At 37.1% G+C, this 25713-nt stretch overlaps 2 protein-coding genes across 2 annotated transcripts; both read left to right on the forward strand.

Moving 5' to 3' along the window:
- Window positions 1-305: 305 nt before the first annotated feature.
- ERD1 (Clp ATPase) lies at window positions 306-6703 on the forward strand. The gene is made up of 12 exons (XM_047294069.2): window positions 306-1355; window positions 1785-1945; window positions 2039-2268; window positions 2386-2494; window positions 2597-2727; window positions 4013-4114; window positions 4204-4485; window positions 4578-4672; window positions 4765-5059; window positions 5196-5429; window positions 5600-5833; window positions 6115-6703. The coding sequence occupies exons 1-12, from the start codon at window positions 685-687 to the stop codon at window positions 6409-6411; spliced, it is 2841 nt and encodes a 946-aa protein (XP_047150025.2). The 5' UTR covers window positions 306-684; the 3' UTR covers window positions 6412-6703.
- An 827-nt stretch (window positions 6704-7530) lies between these two features.
- Window positions 7531-11267, forward strand: LOC148203821 (protein FRIGIDA-like). The gene is made up of 3 exons (XM_088106572.1): window positions 7531-8543; window positions 9857-10032; window positions 10126-11267. The coding sequence occupies exons 1-3, from the start codon at window positions 7658-7660 to the stop codon at window positions 10912-10914; spliced, it is 1851 nt and encodes a 616-aa protein (XP_087962698.1). The 5' UTR covers window positions 7531-7657; the 3' UTR covers window positions 10915-11267.
- The last annotated feature ends 14446 nt before the right edge of the window (window positions 11268-25713 follow it).

A 25713-nucleotide genomic window follows, 5' to 3' on the forward strand; every position in this document is an offset into this window, starting at 1 on the left:
AAAAGTCACCCTCTGAAGTCTGAACCTGTGATTCCAATGCAACTCCTCACTATTTTGACCATGATGTTACAAGAACAGAAAGCAAAGCAAAATTTGATCGCACATATCCCATTATTTGGAAAAAAGAACAAGTTCATTTGAACCCAATGTTAATCAGAGAGTAGTGAATTTACAACGCAAACTTACATTAATGGTAACACAAGAAGGGAACTTGGTTCATTTCAGAAGGGTCCAAGATATTTTTGAATTTAACCATAATTGTTTTGAATGATTAGTATTTGTAAATTGTAAGAAAAAACAACCTAGTTGGCGGCTACAAGAGAAGGGGTTGCGGGAAGTCCAGGTACGCTGACCTTTTGGTGTTGCTTTGTGGATGGACGAAAGCATTAGCCTTTTCCCAACCAAGAGAGAAAGAAAAGTTGGCTTTTGCTCTTTCTTTCTCTCTCTCTCCCTCTCGCGGTGACGTGTCCGCCATTCTCACTCCATACCTTCCTTCCCCGTTTTTCTTTCCTTCTTCTCAAACCGAAAACAAAACGTAAGACTAAAATAACATTAAAAAGGTTACTTTTTCTTAGTCTTCCACGAACCCTCCGTGATCTTCGCCTCGCTGTTACTATTCATTCTCACGTAACCACGTCGGAACTCAATCACTTCACTTTTGACGGCCAAACCCAAACCTAAACCATGCAAGTTTCCTCGTCCTGGTTCGGAACTTTACCTTGCTCACACGTTCGCTCCCTTCCGTTGGATCCCTGTTCCACCTCAACCACATGGCTTTTCGCTGCCTCCAACACCCACTCCCCTTCTACTAACGTCTTATTCACGCGCCCTCGTCCACAACCCTTCACTTCTTTATCGTTTCTCGTTTCCCAGAGAAAGGGCTTCACGCTGACCTCGCTGACACCGATCAGAAGGACGAAGAAGAGAAGAAGAGCGTTGCGTGTTTCCGCGGTGTTCGAGCGGTTCACGGAGAGAGCGATAAAAGCCATAGTCTTGTCGCAGAGGGAAGCCAAAGCGCTTGGAAGCGAATTGGTTTACTCGCAACATCTCTTGCTGGGGCTCGTGGCCGAGGAGGATCGCTCCTCCGACGGTTTTCTCGCGTCTGGTATCACCGTCGAGAAGGCGCGTGAGGTTGTTCGCGGTGTTTGGAATCGGAACACTTCCGCTCGTGGTGGGGCTAGTGATGATGACAAAACAAGTGCCACGCAGGTTCCCTTTTCCGTCAACGCGAAGCGAGTGTTTGAGGCTGCGGTTGAGTATTCAAAGTCGCTGGGACACAAATTCGTTGCCCCGGAACACATTACTGTTGGCTTAGTCAAAGTAGATGATGGAAGTGTTAGTAGGGTCCTTTACAGGTATAATTCGATACCATGGATTTATTGTCCTGAGATCTTTTGTTATGGTTGGATTTGCAGTTCTTTGATATTGTGAAAAATTGCTGATAAACACTATTGATGTGACAGTAATTTTAGACATGAGATTTTAAATTATGGTTGCATTCATGGTCACAAGTCTTTATATGGTTCAAAAAGTAGAGAAAATGTGACTTGTGCGGCCACAATATATTCAAGATCTATGTTTAAATTTTAAAACGTGTCTAACTATAATCTTTCACAATATAAAACAATATATAATGTTCCATGATCATGCTTGTGGTTTCTTGATATTTGACGTTGTAGAAAATTGCAGACAAATGTGTTAGGTTTTAATATGTCCAGAATTGAATACGTGTAGCTATAACTCTTTTTGCTATTGATGTTGGTAGTATACAAATATGATTTCAGATTGGGGACAAATGGAAACCAATTGGCAGCTGTGGCATTCTCCAGATTGCAAAAGGAGATTGCTAAAGACGGTAGAGAACCTAATACGGTGTCCAAGGGAATGCCTAACAAATCGATTTCTAGAAAAGGTTCTGATGCTGGAGCCTCTGGCACAACAGGAGGTAAGAAAATGGTATAGAAGTCTGGTGTTTTGTACTTTTGTGTTTGAAGGATGAGGACTGAGGAGCTTTTTGTTATCATTTTCTGGTTGTCAGAGGAGAGTCCTCTATCACAATTTTGTGTGGATCTCACTGCCCGTGCAAGTGAAGGACAAATTGATCCAGTTGTTGGCCGAGAAGTTGAAGTTCAGAGAATAATTCAAATACTATGCAGGAAAACAAAAAGCAATCCCATTCTTCTTGGTGAAGCTGGGGTTGGAAAAACTGCTATTGCGGAGGGACTGGCACTTCGCATTGCAAAGGCAGATGTTTCTCCATTTTTATTGGTACGTGTATTGATATGTGATTGATGTTTCTAAAGCTTTTCTTTTTATTACTCTACCCTTTGTGTATTTCTGGGTGCTTTATGCATGTGATTTTACTTTTTGCTTTGTGTTCTGCAGACAAAGCGTGTGATGTCCTTGGATATAGCCCTGTTAATGGCTGGGGCAAAAGAAAGAGGAGAGCTAGAGGAACGTGTTACAAAGTTGATAAAAGACGTAATAAAGTCAGGTGAATACTGTAATATAAAAGAATGTATAGGAGTTTGATGAACACATGCTTGACGTGCTAGAAGAGGATTGTTTTAGCTCACTGATTATTCTCGAAATGCAGGTGATGTCATTCTCTTCATTGATGAAGTTCATATACTTGTTCAGGCAGGAACAGTTGGGAGAGGAAATAAAGGATCTGGCCTTGACATAGCAAATTTACTCAAACCTGCACTTGGAAGGGGTCAATTTCAGGTGATTATTAGTTAATTCTATTCTGAGTGACTCCTGAAGATAAACACGTTTTCTGTTTGAGGGCTGGTGTAGTGTAAACAATTACCAATAACGTATAAGATTAAGGTTGGATATCAAAGTATATGGTTAGTACTTACTAACTACACATTTACAGGTGTCTGATACAACCCTTTCAAAGTAATTTTACTGAATAAGCTTATCAATTTACATTTGGAAACTGCAATTCAAGGTTGAGATTATTAAGAAAGACGTCTTGATGAAAATTTGGGAGGTTATCATAGTTGTTAGACTAGGGATCATATCATATGTTCTCTTGAATGAATGGCCATGAAGTTCACCTGGAGCTGCAAGAAATATGAATCATAAGAGTGAAGTTGTTAAAGTTCTCGCTTTTCAGTAAATTATGGAGTCAAAAGGGTATATGTATAGATAATTTCTTTTATTAACAGGGCAACCTGTTACTGAAATGAGGGAAAAAGTTGTATGTTTAATGAGGCTTGAGTCTCTCCCTCTGTTTCTCTAATTTCCATCTAACTGGGTCCTGATAGTTTTTATCTTAGATGCACTAAGGATTGGATAATATGAACCTCTTTTAGGAGAGATTTGTACCAAGTGTAATGAACTAGAAGAAGGTAATAGGGATGGCAGCGTGCAATGCATGGACAAGGCTGGTTGATTAGATTTTACAATTCAACTCATTCATAAAGTCATGCGATAGCCAAGCATTTTTTTTATCTAACTTTATGATTTATGAAACCTTTCTGATCACTAGTGTGCACTTGAGGGAACCGTTAGAAAGGTTCTAATCATCAAGTTAATATAATTTGTAAGGATCACAATTCAACCCGGAACTTGTGACTTTTCCAGCCACCTTTAGTCAAAACTATGGTAGCTAACTATGTAATTACCAGAAATAATTATATTCAATAATGCTAAGACAATGTTGGGTGCTACTACTTGGTTGATAAGCTCTAGTACTGAATAACCTAACTTTTGTTAATGGTTTTGTTCTGTTGGGATTGTCAATTTTCCTTTTTCCTGGGATGCGATACATGGTGTGAAGTTCTGAATTCTCTTTGGGTGAAAGAACTATGAAGAGAAAATAGCTCTGACCGCTGATGAATTTTCCTTTGTAGTTTATCAATTTTGTATGTGCTCCAAAGTTGTTATTTCTTATAAGATGGGATAGTCTTTTTTTGTTCTTAATCAAGAGTTATATTACAATAGATATGCACACCATAGCTTTTCTGCTACTCATAGCATGATAACTTTGTCTTCTATGCAGTGTATTGCCTCAACCACCATAGATGAATACAGACTTTATTTTGAAAAAGATACTGCGTTGGCTCGACGGTTTCAACCTGTTTGGGTTGATGAACCGAGTGAGGTTGTACTCCATATTTATGCCTATATCATTATGCCCTGAATTTTAATCAGAATTTCTTTTCTTATTAGACTACATATTTCAATATATAGGATGATGCAATTAAGATCCTTACGGGAATACGTGAGAAATATGAGGCATATCACAAATGCAGATACACAGCCGATGCTATAAAGGCTGCAGTTGATTTGTCAGCAAGATACATAATTGATAGGTATCTGCCTGATAAAGCTATTGACCTCATAGATGAAGCAGGAAGCAGGGCTCGTATTGTAGCCTTTAAGAAGAAAAAGGAACAAGAAACTGGCATTCTTTCTAAGTTGCCAGCTGATTACTGGCAAGAAATCAGAGCAGTCAAGTCCATGCATGAAATGGTAATGACATTGCATCCAGTATTTACCTGTTACCTGTATCAGTTGCTTTTACAGTTTTAATTTAAGCTGACATATCTTTCTCACTGGTTCAGGAGAGCAAGCTTAAATACTATGGCGCTTCCAACATTGACGAAAACAATGAACTCATACTGGATTCATATTTATCTTCTACAACCACGGATGATGAGTATGTTACTTGACCTCATAATGAGAGGGCATTCTTTTATGTGTGCCTAGTTTTGATTTCTGAGTGGCTAACACGTTTTGTTTTGTCTTTAGACCAATAGTAGTTGGGCCAGAAGATATAGCAGCAGTTGCTTCCCTCTGGTCAGGAATTCCTGTGCAGAAGCTCACGGCTGATCAAAGAATTCTTCTGTTAGACCTTGATAATCAACTTCGCAAACGTGTTATTGGACAAGAGGAGGCTGTTGCTGCCATTTCCAGAGCTGTGAAGAGATCCCGGGTTGGCCTCAAGGATCCTGATAGACCAATAGCTGCCATGTTATTCTGTGGTCCTACTGGGGTTGGGAAAACAGAACTTGCAAAATCTTTGGCTGCGTGTTACTTTGGATCGGTAAGACATTACAAAGTATATGTTAAAGAATAATAACTAGTGAAGATTATTTTGTTCTTTCTAATGATCTGAAGTGATTAGGTTACCACTTACTGTTCATCTTTTAATAATTAGCCTTTCATGTAAATTGTTTCAGGAGGCAGCTATGGTACGATTAGATATGAGTGAATACATGGAGCGGCATACAGTGAGCAAATTGATCGGATCGCCCCCAGGTTATGTTGGTTATGGAGAGGGTGGCGTTCTAACAGAAGCTATTAGAAGAAAACCTTTTACCGTGTTATTGCTTGATGAAATAGAGAAAGCTCATCCAGATATTTTCAACATTCTTCTTCAAATTTTGGAAGATGGTCAACTTACTGATTCTCAGGTTTGTGAATGTGGATCTGAACCGTAATCTACTAGGATTGTCAACAGGATTTCTGATGCAGACAGAACCTTTTTCCTTGAATTTTAGTTCTTCCTTTTCTGCTTCTTTTCCTATTAAAAGTACGCTTTTGTATCAATCTAATGTGAAGTTTGTAAAACTGGCTCAAACAGGGTCGCAGAGTTTCATTTAAAAATGCATTGGTGGTAATGACTTCAAATGTGGGGTCTAGTGCAATTGCTAAGGGTCAACACAACTCCATAGGTTTCTTGATTCCTGATGATAAAACAACGTCATACAATGGCTTGAAATCGATGGTAATTGAAGAACTAAGGACATATTTTCGTCCAGAATTGCTCAACAGGATAGATGAAGTGGTAGTGTTTCAATCCCTTGAGAAGTCACAGGTTCGTGAAGTTTTGGTTGTGATTTTTATTGCGCATTGATGGTAGTAGTCACTTGGTAGGATCTTGGTATCATATTCATTCGTAATTTTGATTTTCTCTACACAAACCAACTGTTCAAACACCCCAAGCATTTTATTCTCTCTGCGCTTGAGAAACTAAAGGATGACTTAACAAATCTAGGCTATAACTAGAGGGTCGTTTTATAATGAATAGTTTTGCTACATTTCAAAACGTTTTGAAACTTTAAGGACTAATCCTGGATGTTTTTGCTGTTGTTACAGTTACTGAAGATATTGGATTTGCTTCTTGAAGACATGAAGAAAAGGGTGTTGTCCCTAGGACTCCATGTTAAGGTGTCTGAAGCGATGAAGAACCTAGTGTGCCAGCAAGGCTATAACCCAACATATGGTGCTAGGCCTCTGAGAAGGGCCATTACATCACTGATAGAAGATCCATTGAGTGAGGCATTTCTTTTCGGAGAGTGCAAGCCAGGTGACACTGTCCTCGTTGATTTGGATGCTAATGGTTACCCCTTTGTTACAAATCAGCTTGATAAGATTGTCAACTTATCTGACTGACACAACCCATGCCTGTAATTAATTACTGTACAGAAGCAATAGTATATGATAGGTATACATACATATACACATAATATGACAACTGTTTTGTCTCTTTGGTAGCATAGCTATTTGATTCTTATGAATGAGCAAGCACACCACATCAACCAACGAGCTTCTTCATAGCTCATCAGATGTCGGATTTACTAAATGTGGCAACACATTATTCCATGTAAAACTTTTGTCCACAAACATTCTATTCAAATTATATTCATTTATAAAAACCAACCATATACATGCTATAGTTCAACAACTTCGTTTGAATGTTGTCCAAAGGTATTTTGTATAATTTGTTTTTTATGTGGTATAATTTCTGTTTGCATGATGAAAATTTTACTGAATTTTATCATTCGATGTATTATCTTGATAATTTTTATATTTGTAACCACAATATTAAATTTAAACTATTAAACTGAATATGTACACATCCCAATAAACTACGAGCACAAAAAAATGGATAAATTTTAGTTTTTTGAATTTCTATTCACAATTCTAATATTTGTTTTGTAATTTTAACCCTCTTAATTTTTATCTAATTTAGAATTTTACATTTTAATTAATTAAAATATTTTTTAATTATACCTTTCAATATATAGTGGGCATATGTTCCAATTATACCAAAATGGAGATAAAAAATGTATGAACATTTGAGTATTGAAATAAGTTACATTTTTGCTAGAATTTGAAATAAAATAGAAAAGAAAGACTAAAATCACATTACAAATTAAGGATTTTGAAAATTACAATTTTATAAACAAAATTTGACCTTTTTTCAGACTTTCTCTCGGTCCCTATTCTTTGGCATCGTTATACGTTAATTCTCTAATTTTAAAATATGTAAACATAATTATTTTATATTTAAATTTCAGAGAATTTTTACCATTATAAAATAAAAAAGACACATTTTAAATTTTTTGAATATTCATTCATCAATGGTAAAAGATGGGAATGAAAATAATGTTCCTCTAAAAATAAAGCATTAAAACCATATTTTTTCTAAAAAATAAAATAAATTAATTCTTTCTACTTATGGGCCCGTTGCGAGTAGATGCATAGGCCCATCCTTGTATAACTACACACCTTCCTTCTACTGGATCACGTATCCACGTGATTGCGGAACTGCGGTGCTACCGGAGACTGGAATCAATTTTTCTCTTCGGCGCAAATCCTAGGGTTTTGCTTTTCATTCTCAGCCCATTTCCACGCCATGGCCACTACTGAGAGCCTAACAAATGGACTACCTTCTCTGCCACCGGAAAACGAAAACGATGCCGGAGACAAATTGGCGAATTCGGTGAACCAACTCAACAACCTCTCCATTGCCATACAAACCTTCAAAAGCAGGTACGACGAACTGCAGAGGCATTTTAATTTCATCAAACAGGCCATCGACGCAAGGACGAAGGAACTCCAATCGTCAGGGTCCGACGCCTCGCCAAATGCGAAAGAAACAACCGAAGCCATCGTCTCTCAACCAGGGACTGGTAAAACAGATTCCAATCCGAAGCCAAAACCTAAGGCGGAAGAGGAAGAGAAAGAAAAAGTAAAAGAAGAAGACAAGGAAGAGGACGAGCTTCTTTCGCTTTGCAAAACGATGAATAGCCGAGGCCTGCGTAAATACGTGCTATCGCGTTTATCCGAGACGCCGTCTCTTCGGGAACAGGTTCCCGTTGCGCTGAAGAGTTCGCCGAAGCCTTCAAAGCTCGTGTTTGAATGCATTGGGAGGTTTTTCCTTCAGGGAAGCAAAGCGTACACGAAGGACTCGCCGATGATTCCAGCAAGGCAGGTTTCGGTTCTGGTTTTAGAATACTATTTGCTCTCTGGATGTGTTGGTAACGAGGAGGAAGTGGAGGCTTCGCTGAAGAAAGAGGCCGATTCGGCCGCGGTTGCGTGGAGGAAGAGGCTCATTGTTGAAGGGGGTTTGTCGAAGGCCTCTGAGATTGATGCCAGGGGTCTGATTCTCTTCGTTGCTGGCTTTGGGATTCCTGCTGTTTTCAGGGATGAGGATATATGCAGCTTAGTGTGTGTTAGCAATCATAGAGAAATCTTCGATGCCCTGCGCCAGTCTCAGCTCTTGCTTAAGAGGGTTTCAGGTATGCATTTATATGTGTTGTGTGCTTTTGTGAATGCAGTAATCATAGTGATAGTCTGATGAATATGAATAAGATATTGTGCTGTACATCTTTGTTTATAAAATTTGAAAGTTTGGACAATGCTAAAAAATGGAATGAATTTGTTTCCATCATAGTAGCTATGGTTTTCATTAGGGTTTAAATTGTCAACAAGCGAGGTGATGCCTTGATTACATGTCAGATCAGAATACTGAATGAAAGTAAATTGTTTTTTTTTGCCTAAACATGAGTGGCGAGGTAAGGTAAATGGAATCTATAGCTAAAGTAGCTTTAGCTTCTTCCATTTAATGAGACTCAAAGGTGAGATTTTTTATAGACAATGCGAGACTGTTTGGTGACAAAATACTACTGCCCAAAGACTAATGTCATCAGGTTTGGAACGAGCCTGGAGAGAAATTCTGTGAAGAAATTTCGCTATTCAATTTTGTCATGCTGTCGACTCATTGACCATTCCTGGGACGTTTAATGTTTGCATAGCACGTCATGTATAAATTTTCCCTTTTTCGGACATAAATATTTTATGAATGCTACGTTAATAAATATGAACGCTTATGCTGTTTGGGGCTTTGGAATGTAGTTTATGGCCTAATATAAGATTTTACAGTAGTAAGACTGAAATATATCTCAACTTTGCTTGTGACAACTACGTTTTTGCTGCATTATTCTCTTCTAATATTATCTTTTCTATGTATTTACTACTGCAACCCACCCTATATGTGTAATAAGTAAGTTACTAAGAACATTTGTACTACCAGTGATCATCACGGTGTTGGATGCTGACTTTTTGTGTCACGGATTTTGCAATCTTTTTAAGTTAATATTTGTATTAGCTTTGTATTTTCGCAAAAATAAACATCTCCTGAATATTATCAACTGCATATTTCTCTCACATTTTCTTTTCTATTTTTCTTCTGATAGTAAAAGAAAATCATCGCCCGAACTACTAACTATGATCTTAGACTTCGGCATGGAATTTCTGTTGTTTAGAATACCTGGGAGTCTGAGACATTGGTCTGTTGAATGGTGGAAAATAATTTGCGACTCACTGACACTCCACCCCATGACACCTTTTCTTGCATCATAAAATTGTACTTTAAAAAATTGTGAACACCTTACCAATCATCTATTGAAAATGAGCATACCCTTCAATTTCATTGCCCTCCTAACTGTCCTCCTCTTCCTCAATCAGGCATGTTGGCCTTAATGATTATGATGAATATGTTGTTACTTTCTTCTCTGAAAAGGTTTTTCTCATTTTTCATTTATTGGCGCAGATATTGCAGATGGGATGATAAGAAAAGGCATGGTTGTTAAAGCTGTTGATTTGGCTTATACCTTTGGGCTTGAAGAGAAATATTCTCCTCAGACAGCTCTGACTACATTTCTACAGAAGTCTGAAGAAACTTGGAAGAAATCCAAACAAGAAGCAAATGATTTTCCTAGTGTGCTGGTATGTTTTAGCTGGTTTCCAATATTTATTATATTGAGTGTTTTTTTTTTCATATGAATATTATCATTATTGACACATGTTGATATTTTACAGAAGCAAGCACATGAAAAATATTTAGCTGCTTTGAAATCTGTAGTGAACTGTTTGGAAGACCACAATATTGACTTTGTAAAACTTCTTCCTGGGTGGGAAATTAAGGATGAAATTATCAACTTGGAGAAAGATATTAGTGATACCAATATAAAAATTGAAGAGAAGTCAATGGTCAAGAGAAAAGTAGATAAAAACAACTCATCTAACAAAATGAAGGTTCCAGAGGCTAAACGAACAAGGTTTGCTGGAAGAGATGCGTCTGTGCTATCACCCTCACTTGCGGCCTTGCACGAGCAAAGGATTGTTAATCGTATGGATGGCAATAGCTCGTATGAGGGTTCATTGGCAGCCCATTTGCTGGACGGTAGATCATATGGCGGTTACCCAAATAGTTATCTCAGTGCAGCATCCATACAACTTGGATCTGTTTCGGATTCCTTGGCCGAAAAATATCTTGGAACTACAGTTGCAAGTGGGGCTATTATGCTTGGAGGAGGTATGGGTGGTTCATATTCTGGGTATCAGGGGGATATGATAAGAGATAATGTTGGGACAGTGCTAAACAGCAACAGCTATAGATGGCATGGAGTTGGGGAAGGGGCATCATTGTCTCATGATAGGTCAGTTGGGCAGAGTTTTGTGGGGCAATCTACAGCACTAGTAAATAACTTGTATGGGAAAACATCTCCAGAATTTGCAGGAGTTCCAGAGCATCTCTCTATCGGTGCTTCTAGTCGCACTGGAGGTTCTGATTTGTATAGCTTCGCTGATGGTGTTTTCGATTCATAGTCATTCCTGGGTAGTAGAGTTCTCCAAATTACTGTTCTGATCATGCTCTACAAATTTTCATCTGCCCATGGAAATGCGGAATTGTATGATGTTAATTTTGTTCACAACTTACATCTAGCGTTTATAGTGATAGCCATAGGATTCAATATCAGGGTGGCGTAGCTACCATATTTGTTTATTTTGAAAGTTATTTTACTGAGCCCTCACCTTCCTAAGAATATCTTCGTTGCGAGGGGGCCTTGTACAGTTCTTATTATTTGTATAACTCCCGAAAACGGCTCAGTCAGGCCGTATGGTTTACTCTTTCAAGTATTCAAAATTGACTAAATGGGAGGTAAAAGTCTTCGAATTCATTTTATTTTCTTATTAACGATAAATGGCTTTACAGAATTTAAATCCAAATTCAAGTATGTGCTGGGGCAGGAAACTAACTCCAATCTTCTAATTTAGGTTAGATGATGATTTAATTTTCTAGCTTTTTATTTGATTTGGTTCCCTAATTTTTTATTCTGTAGTATGTTTGTTTTTCTATTAAAATGGTGTTAAATTGTATTTGTTGGAATCCAAGTTTCATGGTCGGAAACATAGACATCGTTTTACCTCTCTTTCAAACAATAATGTCATTCGTGATTCTTGAAAATTTAAAACTAACATGCATCTTCTCTCTCTCTATATATATATATATGTATGATGTATGTATGAATGACTCTATGATAGAATAAGATTTTCTAAGCTACATGATGGTCTGTGGGTTAGGAATATTGTGTAACTTCTTTCAAATTATATGCCTAAGAGAAACTATGGTGGTATTTATGTGGTGGAGACTTTCAAATGAGTTGGTGGTTAGGAATATTGTGTAACTTCTTTCAAATTATATGCCTAAGAGAAACTATGGTGGTATTTATGTGGTGGAGACTTTCAAATGAGTTGGTGGTTGTGGGTTAGGAATATTGTATAACTTCTTTCAAATTATATGCCTTAGAGAAACTATGGTGGTATTTATGTGTTTTCAAGAGATGTTGGACCAATTCTTAAGGAATGATGTTATGGTGGTATTTATGTGTTTTCAAGAGAGGTCGGAGAAAACCTATATGGGGTGATGCTCAAGTCTTGATTACCCCAAGTTAAGTAATATGACAAATTTTGTAGCATAACAATACTCAATTTAGAAGGGGAATTTACAGAGGGAGATACCTCTATTTATAAGTTTAGGTAACTCTAAAATTTTTTCGAATTATAGAACAAAAACTCTAATACTCGAACTTGGAGACCAAGGTAAAATCTTCTTTCGTTAGGAGGATGACATATAGACACATGGTAAAAGCATAAGTTTCACAAAAAGAGAGCAACTTAGAGACCACCCTAGTTAAGGGTCCATAAACTTCTAGAAGGTTTACTTCTAAGCTAGATTTTTACTCTAAACTCATATGTCTCCATAGGACCCATCTTTTCTAGGCCCAAAATCCTACACTATAACCTGAGGCTTAAATACTAGGTCCAAGAAAAAGGCTAGAGTACTTGACTCATTATACAAGGCCTAAAATAAACATAATTTACTAAGAACTCACTTATGGCTCATGATGATAAGAGCTTGAGCCCACCTTTTACAGATGACTTCAATTATTCTTGAGTATACTTGGTCATGGCTAGGAGTTATGTTATCAATGTCTACTTTGAATTCAGAAAGAGAACCATTATCTTATAGTGAGATAATTGTTTTTCTGTTGTCACGATGGGCAACATCTTCTCTATAATAAAGAATATTGATACCCTAAGTAACTTGTGTGTAGCTATTCTTTAAAGCTTGTCACTTCTATTTTTCATTATTATGTCCTTATTTGCCATAAATAAATAAACAATTAACATTTCTTGAAACATTATGAAGTTAGTGCTTTTATTTTGTTAAACATTATAAAAAGTAAGAAATATTTTAAAAAAGAAACTATTAAATGTAATCAAAACTATATGTGATTAATCTTCCTTGTGTAGAAAATACACTTAGGATACTGTATTTATAATAAAGGAAATATAGGTTAAGCTCAAAATACAAATAAAGTAAGTGATGATAAAAGATAAGGATAAGATATCTATCTAAGACATCTAATAATCTAATATATCTAACACTTTTCTTCAACCTAATGCATAAGTTGATGCATACAAGTTGTATGTATCAAGCTTGTTACAAATATAATCAATCATCTATCCTCACAAAAACTTAGTGAAAATACTTACTAATTGATCATTTGAGTTAATGCACTCAATCTGATATCACTAAATACAATCTTCTCTTAAATGAAAGAACAATCAATCTTAATGTGTTTGGTCCTCTCATGAAAAACAAGATTAAAACTAATATGAAGAGCAATCTAATTGTTGCATATAAGTGTCATTTGAGAGATACCTTTAAATGTAATTTTCTAACAATTGTTTAAGCCAAACACGTTCAAAAGTGATTGAGGCCATATCTTCCAACAACACTTTATTTCTTGCTTTTCCAAGAGATTAAGTTATCATAAATGGAGACACAATATCTTGATGTAGACCTTTTATCAAAAGGAAATCTTGCCCAATCAACATCTGAATAATAAATAACTCTTGTATGGTTATTGTAACCATATATCAATCTTTTTCCAGGAGCTCCTTTAATGTACCTTAATTTAAAAATGATTGCATCCAATGATCTTCACAAAGGGAATTAAGAAATTGGCTTACCACACTGATTGCAAAACAAGATGAATAATTGTAAGATAATTTAATTTTCCAACTAGTCTTTTATAATGCTCAGAATATGACATAGACTCTCTTTGATTTGGTAGAAGTTTAGTATTAGGATCCATAGGTGTGTCAACAAATTTTGAATTCATCAACCTAGTTCCCTCCAAAATATCCAATACATACTTTCTTTGAGATATAACAATATCATTGGTGGATTATTGATGGTTCTTTTGCACTCCTGGCAAAATTGATTAATTCCAAGACTTTGTTTTGAGTCATTTTATTCCATATTTGCATTTGGATTAAAAGAATGAACAACACCAGACATAGATCAATTATCTAGAAATCACTTAGTCGTGGACATGCAAATGAAATTACTCTATTCTTCACACATGAGTTGACCTTTTTCAATTCCCAAGAAAATAAAATAAGAAAGATAACACTCAAGTCAATATGTATCTATTCCTCTCCAACTCTCTCAAGTGTTTTTGGCTTGTGTTTACACTCAAAATACCCATGTAAGTAGACACCCTTGATATTAACAAGACTCTATCATTCACATACTTCAGAAAACATGCAATTATTGATCATGAGTGCTTTTTAAAGGTTGTATTAAGGCCAAGGCAAAGGTAGGAAATTTTCTTGGAATTTCTGAGCTTTTGAAATTGATATAGAAAGAGTAATGATACTTGATTTCAAAAACAAATCTATTTCTTTCTCTTTTAAGGAAGATTTACTTTTCTTTCTTCTTCTTTTCTTCTCTTTTTTTTTAAACTCCAACTTTTCATCTTCCTTTTTTTCCTTTTTTATTATTTTATGGGTGAGGTACTGATGACAAATTTATGAACACCGAAAAAACGGCGCCACAAACTTGTTTAATAATCGGCAAGTGTGACCGAATCGTATCAAGTAATAAAACTAGGTAAGACCAAGTATCATTCTCCCAAAGGACTCACGGCCTAGTTAGTTATATGATTTGTTGATTATTTGAGACTTGTAAACAATTGATTGTAGGTTTAAATGCAAAAGACAATAATTAAACATGTATGCATGAATTTGATCAATGGAAACGAGGAATACAAACACTTTAATGAATTAGATGGATGAGTATGTTGTTGGGGTTATCAATTTCATCTTATCCACTCTCATATACTTTTAGGAATTCATCATTCTTTTCATCAATTGCTAATGCCACTCTCTAAAACACCTTGCAAGAAGGCCTATCCTTAATTACGAGTTCATACAATTCCTAACATTCCTAGTAATTAGTTCTGAAGTGCAGGAGCTTAAAGGCAACCAATATGCTATTGGGAGAAATTCCCCGGATCTAGATTTCCCCGTAGGTTCCCATATCGACAAAATCAATAATCATGACAATGAATGAGTTAAACAAAGCAAGCATTAAGCAAAGAGGAAAAACCCTAACTAAAGATGAAAGAAAGCATGTATCTTAATATAAGATGTTAAAACACAAATTCCATATATGAGAGTTTCACAAGACTACATTGATTCCCCAACAACAATACAAGGTTTAGTTCACCATATTCATGGTGAAACTAGATGAACAATAATGAAAGAATGGAAGAGATAGAAAAACCCTAGAAAGAGAAGAGGAGAGCCGTCACCATCTCCCAATCTACCCCCAAGGGGTGAAAAGTGTGTTTCTGCTTCCTCCCAGCCAAAGATACAAACCCTAGGACGTTTTAAAGCTTATATACTATTCTAAAATATACAGAAAATTAGGCCCAAGCCCAAAATAGTGCCGCTCAGCGGTAAACTACCGCTCAGCGGTAAGTGCGTGAGTTGTTTTCCTCCCCTCAGCGGCCTTTTCACCCCTCAGCGAAGCCAACATGGGTTTCTGAGTGCCGCTCAGCAGTAAACTGCCGCTGAGCGGTAGTTGCGACTTCTCCTTTTGCACTTTTTAATGTCTTTTCTGATTCCATCTTTATCCTTCTTCACTTCTTTCACCAAATTCACCTTAAAACCTGCATAAAACACTGAAATCAAGCATAAACCTGTCTGGCTCTCTTATTTCTAAAAATATAACCAAAATCATGATTTCAAGCTAGTTTCTAAGTGTTAAAGGTTGCTTTTAGTATCAATTTTAAGCATGAAAATAACAGTTTTTCAACTGTTATCACAACCCCAAACTTAGAACTTCGCTTGTTGATGGACAAATTTATGATCACCAAAATATGATGTCACAAACTTGTTTAACAATCGGCAAGTATGACCGAATCGTTTCAAGTAATAAACTCGGTAAGACCAAGTATCGTTCTCCCAAAGGACTCACGGCCTAGTTTAGTTATGTGATTTGTTGATTAGCTAAGACTTAAGAACAAAATAATTGGAGTTTAATATGCAAAAGACGAAAATAAACATGTATGCATGAGGTTGATCAATGGCTAAAAAAAAAGACAAGCACTTTCAATGAAATATATTGATGAATATGTTGTTGGGGGTCAATTTCATCTTATCCACTCTCATATATTTTAGGAATTCAACATTCAAGTCATCATTGTTAATGCCACTCTCTAAATTACCTTTCAAGAAGGCTTCTCCCTAATTACGAGTTCATACAATTCCTAGCATTCCTAATAATTAGTTTTTTTAGCACAGGAGCTTAAGGCAACCAATATACTATTGGGAGAAATTCCCCGGATCTAGACTTCCCCGTACGTTCCCGTATCGACAAAATCAATAATCATGCATTGAATGAGTTAAACAAAGCAAGCATTAAGCAAAGAGGAAAAACCCTAACTAATGATGAAAGAAAGCATAAATCTTAGATTAAGATGCAAGCACAAATTCCATATATGAGAGCTTCAAAAGATTACATTGATTCCCCAACAAACATACAAGGTTTAGTTCACCATATTCATGGTGAACCTAGATGAACAATAATGAAAGAATGAAAGATAAAACCCTAGAAAGGTGAAGAGGTAGCCTGAGCATCCAAGATCCTCCTTCAAAGGGGTGGAAGAGAGAGTGTTTGCTTCGTTTCTGCCAAAGATACCAAACCCTAAGACATCTAGGTCTTTAAATAGGACATAAAAATAATAGAAAACGGGTCCAAGCCCAAACAGATCATAAAAATCGCAGAAAACTGGCCCAAAACTCGTATGGTTGACTTTTTCCGTATTCTGGTTCACTGGTTGACTTTTTGGTTGACTAGTTGACTTTTCTGGTTGACTGGTTGACTTTTCTGGTTTCTGGTTGACTTTTCTGATTCCATCTCTCTCCTTCTTCACTTCTTTCACTAAATTCACCTTAAAACCTGCACAAAAACACTGAAATCAAGCATAAACCTGTCCAGCTCTCTTATTTCTGAAAATATGGATAAAAGCATGATTTCAAGCTAGTTTCTAAGTGTAAAGGTTGCTTTTTGTGTCAATTTTAAGCATGAAAATAACAGTTTTTCAACTGTTATCACTTGTCCTCAAGCAAACAAGGTGTAACTCAATCTTCTAAGGGGCAACCTAAGCCTATTTTACGATACCCCCGCTCAGCGGCACTTTGCCGCTCAGCGGCACTTTCGTGTTGTGCTTTTCTTCTTTCTAGCTTACCCTAGGTGCTTTCTACTCATGCCCCTCACTTGTTCCCTGCAAGTAAGTTCTCAGAACACTCAAACATTCAATCCCTATCATGCAACTAAGCATAGATGTTCTTATGTGTTCATGTAATCTTTCCTCACTAGATAAAGTGTTTCACTCAAACACACAAGTGTATAAGAGGTATTCACTCATTCACTCTACTATCACAAAGTCACATGAATCAACTTTGCCTTTCATTTAACCACAATCAAAAACACTTACAAGCAAGCATCATCACAAGGACGTTTCAATGGCTTATAATGTGGCTGGGCTAACAAGAAAATTGGTTTTTCTAGATCACAAAACCCTTGAGTTAAGAGAATCATATAAACACAATCATTCTTACTTTTCCCCAACTTTCTTTTGCATTGAGCTTTGCTTTTCCTTTTCTTTTCTTTCTCTTTTTCTTTTTCTTTTCACATACTTAATTCTTAGCTCTTAGCTCAATGCTTTCAATCTCCCTTTCTATTTTCCAACAACCCCAAACTTGAACATTTATACATACCACAAAATATTCTCATCTTAACTCAAGGTAAAGCTTTTCAACAACGGTTTTCAAATCGTATTCAAGGCTAAGGGTTCAAAGGATAGAACACATAGTGTTCTCTTTTAGTGGCTAATCATGAAATTGGCTAAGGGTTACCAACAAATGGCCTTGATCATATGATACAAACAAGCAAGTAATTCAATCGTAGAAAACCTGGGCAAAGTCATTCATGCTTCCAAAGGAATAGCATTCAATCACAAAAACTCTGAAGCTCAAAACCTCACATAAAAGCTCATTCACATTCCACATATACACATCCTGCTTAATATTATAATCACAATCACAACATTATGCATTTGTTCACAAAGCTTATGAACCACCTGTATAAGCATGTAATGTGCACATCTCAACATCAATCCATATCAAAGCATCATCAAGCATTACTTATCAAAACAATCACAATCATAAGCAAACCATCATAACAGATAAAGTTTCCAATTGAGTACATCAAATCCTACAAAAGTAAATAAATTTAGAACTCTGGGCTGCCTCCCAGTAAGCGCTTGTTTAACGTCACGAGCCTGACCCAAAATTTCAAGGATCAACCAACTGCATCATTGTGGACAAGTGTTGCACTTCTCCCCCTAAATAAGGCTTGTGACGTTGACCATTCACCACCCAGCTTTTCTGTGGATCATCAGCAGTTGGATTAAATATTTCAATTGCTCAATGTGGATGCACTCCTTTTACTACAAATGGTCCTGACCATTATATTTAAGACCTATGCTTTCTTTCATCATTAGTTAGGGTTTTTCCTCTTTGCTCAATGCTTGCTTTGTTTAACTCATTCAATGCATGATTATTGATTTTGTCGATACGGGAACGTACGGGGAAGTCTAGAAGGCAACCCAGTTGATTGATTGTTTTTGTTTGTTTCATTGTAGTAGTATAATAGGGTTGTGCATAAGTAACCTGAGAATTGAATTGCAGGGAATCAGTGAGGGGCATGTTTAGGAGGCACGTAGGTTAAGAAAAGAAGGAGAAGAACACTTCACGAAAGTGCCGCTGAGTGGCAAGTTACCGCTGAGCGGTACTATCGCAAAGTGGGCTTTAGTTCCCCTTAGCGGGACCCGAGCCCATTAGGGTATTTTTATACCCTAAGCTGCGCAAATGCTCTCACTTTCAGGCTCTTCTCCGCACAAACACTCCCACATACCTTTTCCAAGGTTCTCCACATCTTTTACCTCTTCTCTTTTGAAAAATTTCTCTTCCACTCACTTTCTCACTAGTGTTTCATCTAAGTTTGGGGTTGGAAGAGAGCATCTTAGCTTGGAAGCATTCTCATTGCATCTAGTATCTCCACCCAAGTAAGTAAAAGCATTTTGTTCATTCTAGGGTTCTTGATTTTGAATGTGATTGTCAAAGCATGAATATTTAGGGGTTTTGATTTCTATGCATGATTTGATGATATAATTGATGTTTGAACTGATTAAACTGCATGATTTTGATCTGGAAAACTGAAAATTGCATTTGGGTGGAGTTAGGACAACTTAAAAAGAGGTTTTTCAAAACTCTGCAGAGTTACCGCTCAGGGGTAAATTGCCGCTGAGCGGCACTCTGCCAGACCTGAAATCTTTGAAAATTTGTGTTCTAGAATGTGGCACTGGTGGTGCTGAGGGGTAATTCTGACCCTCAGCGGTGGTTTAGCTTCGAAAGGAGTTGTATTCTGTGTTTCACTAATGATTAATATCATGTTCTATGGTTTTGTATCTGTGTTTGATTGTAGGAATGACATCCTCTTTAGGAAAAAGATTGAAAACCATGGCAGCCAAGAGAAAGGAAAAGGAACCAGAACAGCCCCATTCTAGTAGGTTCCTCTCTCGGAAACATAAGAAGCACTTCAAGGTGGTGCAAGACAGGAGACTCTTTATGGAGAGAAAAGTTGGAATGATACCTAATTTTGCTCCTCAATTTGGAGAGCAATTGTTAGGGAATGACTGGGGAAAGCTAGCCACATATCCTGCACCTGCCAACATAGCTGTGGTAAAAGAATTCTACACCAATGCAAAGAAGATTGGTGATTATCCAGCTGAAAATTATCTGGGCTATGTCAGAGGCCATGCTATCAGGTATGATCCTGATTCTATTAATAACTTCCTGGATACTGTGTGGGCTGGTGAGCAGTGCCAGTTTGCTCTTTGCATGGAGGAAGGGGCTGATTTTGAGGATGTAGAGAGAGTACTATGTGTACCTGGAGGACACTTCCAAAGGAATAGATCTGGTTTAGTGGTAAACATTAGGAGGACTGATCTGACTCCTCTTGCAAAGTATTGGATGGCATTTTCTCATGCCAACATTCAGCCATGTTCACATGTGTCAGATATTACTCTCAGCAGGGCACTCTTCATCTACTGTGCTATCAGGAACTTAAATGTTAATATTGGGCAGGTGATAGCTGATGAGATTAGTGCGTGTGCCAATACCTCAAATAACAAAGCACCCCTAGGACATCCCTCCTTAATCACTCACCTTTGCAAGATAGCTGGGGTGGACACTTCTGCTCCACCATTTGAAAGGCCAAGAAAAGCCATTGATGAGGTCTATTACAGACAATACTATGGAGGTGAGGAGGCAGCTCAGCCAGTTCCACCACGCCGTGCTCGCAGAGAGAGAGGGCAAGCACAGAGCCAGACATCTGCTGAGACACATGAAGCAGAACCGTTCCAGATGAGGGACATGTACATGTCTCTTATAGGTGCTCAGTTACAGTCCATTCATAGAGGGCAGGTGGCTACTGCTGAGATGATTGTGGGGATGTATGATACACCTCCAGCTCACAGGTGGACTATGGAGGAATTCCATAATGTGGTAGCTTGGCTAGAGGAGCCGGTGCAAGGAGGAGGAGCTGAAGCAGCTGAAGCTTCAGTTAGGGAGATGGAAGAAGATGAAGCTGAGGATGATGATGCATTTGAAGATGATGAAGATGAGGAAGAAGAGGAAGATACAGAGGACAGCTCAGATTGATGAGGAGCTGAGATAGCATTTACTGATGAATGCTATCATGAACTTATGCTTTTGTTGGTTTAAGTGTTCTGAACTTATTTACTTTTGTTTTAGATTAAGGTTGATGTACTCTATTGGAAACCTGGTTTGTTATGATGGTTTGCTATTGACTGTGATTGTGTGATAAGTAATGCTTGATGATGATTATTGATTGATTGATGTTGAGATAGATGTGCACATTAAATGCTTATACAGGTGATTCACAAGCTTTGTGAACAAATGCAGGATATTATGATTGTGATTGTGAGATTAAGCAGGATGTGTATGTCAAATGTGAATGAGCCTATTTATGAGGTTTTGAGCTCCAGAGTTTTTATTGATTGAATGCTATTACTTTGAAAGCATGAATGATTTTGCCCAGGTTTTCTATGATTGAATCAATTGCTTGTTTTGTATCATATGATCAAGGCCGTTTGTTGGAACCCTTTTTATTGCCAAATTCATGAAGTTAGCCCACTAAAAGAGAACACTTTGTGTTCTATCCTTTGAACCCTTAGCCTTGAACATAAATTGAAAACCCTTGTTGAAAAGCTTAACCTTGAGTTAAGTAGAAAATCTTTTGTGGTATTGTTAAATGTTCAAGTTTGGGGTTGTTGGGAAAGCATGAAAAAGAAAAAGGAAAAGCATTGAGCTAAAAGTTAAGAATAAGAATGTGAAAAGAAAAGAAAAAGAGAAAGAAAAGAAAAGAAAAAGCAAAGCTCAATGTAAAGACAAGTTGGGAAAAATAAGAATAATTGTGTTGTTATGATTCTCTTAACTCAAGGATTTTGTGATCCAGAAAAACCAATTTTCTTGATTAGCCCAGCCACTTTATAAGCCATTGAAAAGTCCTTGTGATGATGCATGCTTGTAAATGTTTTGATTATGGTTAAATGAAAGGAAAAGTTGATTCATGTGACATTGTGGTAGTGGAGTGAATGAGTGATTACCTCTTATACACTTGTGTGTGAGTGAAACACTTTACCTGGTGAGGAAGTATTCCATGAGCACATGAACATCCATGCTTAATTGATTGATCATTCATGAAAAATAGCATTTGTTTGATATTAACTGACTTTGTGAACACTAAAGCATGTGCACATCTTGATTGAAATCTTGGTCAAAAGTTTGATTGAAGTCTTTGCTTATCTTGAAAAGTAATTTTTGAATGAGTGAACCATCATATGAATTGGTAGAAGATTGAGTTACATCTTGTTTGCTTGAGGACAAGCAAAGTTCTAAGTTTGGGGTTGTGATAACAGTTGAAAAACTGTTATTTTCATGCTTGAAATTGATACTAAAAGCAACCTTTAACACTTAGAAACTAGCTTGAAATCATGCTTTTATTCATATTTTCAGAAATAAGAGAGTTGGACAGGTTTATGCTTGATTTCAGTGTTTTTGTGCAGGTTTTAAGGTGAATTTGGTGAAAGAAGTGAAGAAGGAGAGAGATGAAATCAGAAAAGACATCAAAAAGTGCAAAAGGAGAAGCCGCAACTGCCGCTCAGCGGCAGTTTACCACTGAGCGGCACTCAGAAGCTCACAGGGGATCTGCTGAGGGGCAAAATGGCCGCTGAGGGGAAGAAACCAACTCACGCACTTACCGCTGAGCGGTACTTTACCGCTGAGCGGCACTTTACCGCTGAGCGGCACTTTATCGCTGAGCGGCACTTTACCGCTGAGCGGCACTTTACCGCTGAGCGGCACTTTACCGCTGAGCGGCACTTTACCGCTGAGCGGCACTTTACCGCTGAGCGGCACACTTATGGGCTTGGGCCTAAATTTTCTGTAATTCTAGAATAGTATATAAGCTTTAGGACGTCCTAGGGTTTGTATCTTTGGCAGAAACGAAGCAAACACTCTCTCTTCCACCCCTTTGAAGGAGGATCTTGGATGCTCAGGCTACCTCTTCACCTTTCTAGGGTTTTATCTTTCATTCTTTCATTATTATTCATCTAGTTTCACCATGAATATGGTGAACTAAACCTTGTATTGTTGTTGGGGAATCAATGTAGTCTTGTGAAACTCTCATATATGGAATTTGTTTTTACATCTTATATTTAAGACCTATGCTTTCTTTCATCATTAGTTAGGGTTTTTCCTCTTTGCTCAATGCTTGCTTTGTTTAACTCATTCAATGCATGATTATTGATTTTGTGAATACGGGAACGTACGGGGAAGTCTAGATCCGGGGAATTTCTCCCAATAGTATATTGATTGCCGTTAAGCTCCTGCACTAAAAGAACTGATTATTAGGAATGCTAGGAATCGTATGAACTCGTAATTAGGGATAAGCCTTCTTTCAAGGTAATTTAGAGAGTGGCATTAACAATGATGAAAATAATGTTGAATTCCTAAAGTATATGAGAGTGGATAAGATGAAATTGATAACCCCAACAACATACTCATCCATACATTCCATTGAAGTGTTTGTATTTTGTTTTAGCCATTGATCAAATTCACGCATACATGTTTATTTTCTGTTTTGCATATTAAACTCCACTTATTTCGTTCTTAAGTCTTAAATAATCAACGAATCACATAACTAAACTAGGCCGTGAGTCCTTTGGGAGAACGATACTTGGTCTTAACGAGTTTATTACTTGAAACGATTCGGTCACACTTGCCGATTGTTAAACAAGTTTGTGGCGCCGTTTTTCGGTGTTCATAAATTTGTCATCAGATACCCCAGCTTGTCCATTGGTTTGTGGATGATAAGGTGCAACTACCTTATGTTTCACTCCATAATGTTTGAGTACTTTTTCTAGCTGATAATTGCAAAAATGAGATCCCCCATCGCTAATCAACACTCTTGGAGTTCCAAAACGTGAAAATATCTGCTTCTTCAAAAATTTAATTACCGTGCTAGCATCATTTTTAGGACAAGCTAATGCTTCCACCCATTTACTCACATAATCCACTGCTACCAAAATATATTCATTGTTGAAAGATGGAGGAAAGGGTCCCACAAAGTCAATACCCCAACAATCGAAAACTTCAACCTCTAAAATGACTTGTAATGGCATCTCATGACGTGTAGTGATTGTCCCTGCTCTTTGACACTTATCACAATTTCTAGCATGATTATGAGCATCTTTAAATAAAGTTGGCCAATAAAACCCTGATTGAAGAACTTTTGTTGTTGTTCTTTCTCCATTAAAATGTCTTCCATAAGGTGAATCATGACAATGCTAGAGAATTCCTTGTGCTTCTTCATTTGTCACACATCTCCTCAGAAGATTATCTGCTCCAATCTTGAACAAATAAGGATCATCCCAAATAAACTGCTTGGCATCATGCAAAAATTTCTTTCTTTGTTGCCAAGTTAAATCTTCTGGCATGACCCTTGTAGCTTTGAAATTAGCCATATCAGCAAACCATGGCCTTTGCTGGATATACATGAGTGCTTCGTTTGAAAAAGATTCCCAGATCTCTGATTCCTTGCTAGTAACCTCGTTGTTGACTAACCGTGACAAATGATCAACAATCAAGTTCTCACTCCCTTTCTTATCACGAATCTCCACATCAAATTCTTGCAAGAGTAGTACCCATCTAATCAGACGTGGCTTAGAATCTGGCTTTGTCACAAGTATTTGATAGCTGCATGATCTGTATAGATAATCACCTTAGACCCAATAAGATAAGGTCTAAATTTCTCTAGAGCATACACTATGGCTAGAAATTCTTTCTGTGTGGTAGCATAATTCAACTGAGCATCATTCAGAACTTTGCTGGCATAATAAATTGGATAAAACATCCGCTCTGTTCGTTGGCCAAGAACAACTCCTATTGCATAATCACTTGCATCACACATTAGCTCAAAATTTTTATTCTAATTTGGAGCTACAATTACTAGAGCTGACACTAATTTGCTCTTCAATATGTCGAAAGCTTTCAAACATTCTTCATTCATCACAAAAGAAGCATCCTTCATAAGAAGATTACTCAATGGTTTAGCAATTTTTGAGAAATCTTTAATGAATCTTCTATAAAATCCTGCATGCCCTAGAAAACTCCTGATCCCCCTTACATTTGTTGGTGGAGGTAATTTATCAATAACTTCCACTTTGGCTTTATCTACCTCAATCCCTTTAGCAGAAATTTTATGTCCCAGCACAATTCCTTCCTTTACCATAAAATGACATTTCTCCCAATTTAGAACAAGATTTGTCTGAACACATCTTTTAAGAACAATATCCAAATTCGCCAAACACCTTTGGAAAGAATTTCCAAAGATTGAAAAATCATCCATGAAGACTTCAATACACTTTTCTAAGAGATCTGCAAAAATTGCCTGCATACACCTTTGAAAGGTAGCTGGAGCATTGCACAATCCAAATGGCATCTTTCGATATGCAAAGATACCAAAAGGACAAGTAAAGGTTGTCTTCTCTTGGTCTTTTGGATCTACCACAATTTGATTGTATCCAGAATATCCATCTAGGAAGCAATAGAAAGCTTGACCTGCTAGTCTTTCTAACATCTGGTCCATGAAAGGAAGAGGAAAATGATCCTTCCTAGTGGCTTTATTTAGCTTTCTGTAATCAATGCACATTCGCCATCCAGTAACTGTCCGAGTGGGAATAAGTTCATTCTTATCATTATGAATTACTGTCATTCCGCCTTTCTTTGGAACCTCCTGAACTGGACTTACCCATTCGTTGTCAGAGATTGGATAAATAATACCAGCTTCTAAAAGTTTCAACACTTCTTTTCTGACCACCTCTTTCATTACAGGGTTTAACCTTCTCTATGGTTGAGCACTTGGTCTATAATCCTCTTCCATAAAGATCTTATGCATACAATAAGTTGGGCTAATACCTTTAAGATCTGATATTGACCACCCAATTGCTCCTTTATTAGCTTTCAGAATTTCTATCAATTGTTCTTCTTCTTGTAGAGACAAAGAATTACTGATGATAACTGGTTTTTTTTCATCTTTTTCTAGAAAAACATACTTCA

This window comes from Vigna umbellata, chromosome 2 (assembly GCF_029865625.1).
Source record: "Vigna umbellata cultivar VRB3 chromosome 2, Vumbellata_1.0, whole genome shotgun sequence".
In the NCBI taxonomy this organism is placed as follows: domain Eukaryota; kingdom Viridiplantae; phylum Streptophyta; class Magnoliopsida; order Fabales; family Fabaceae; genus Vigna; species Vigna umbellata.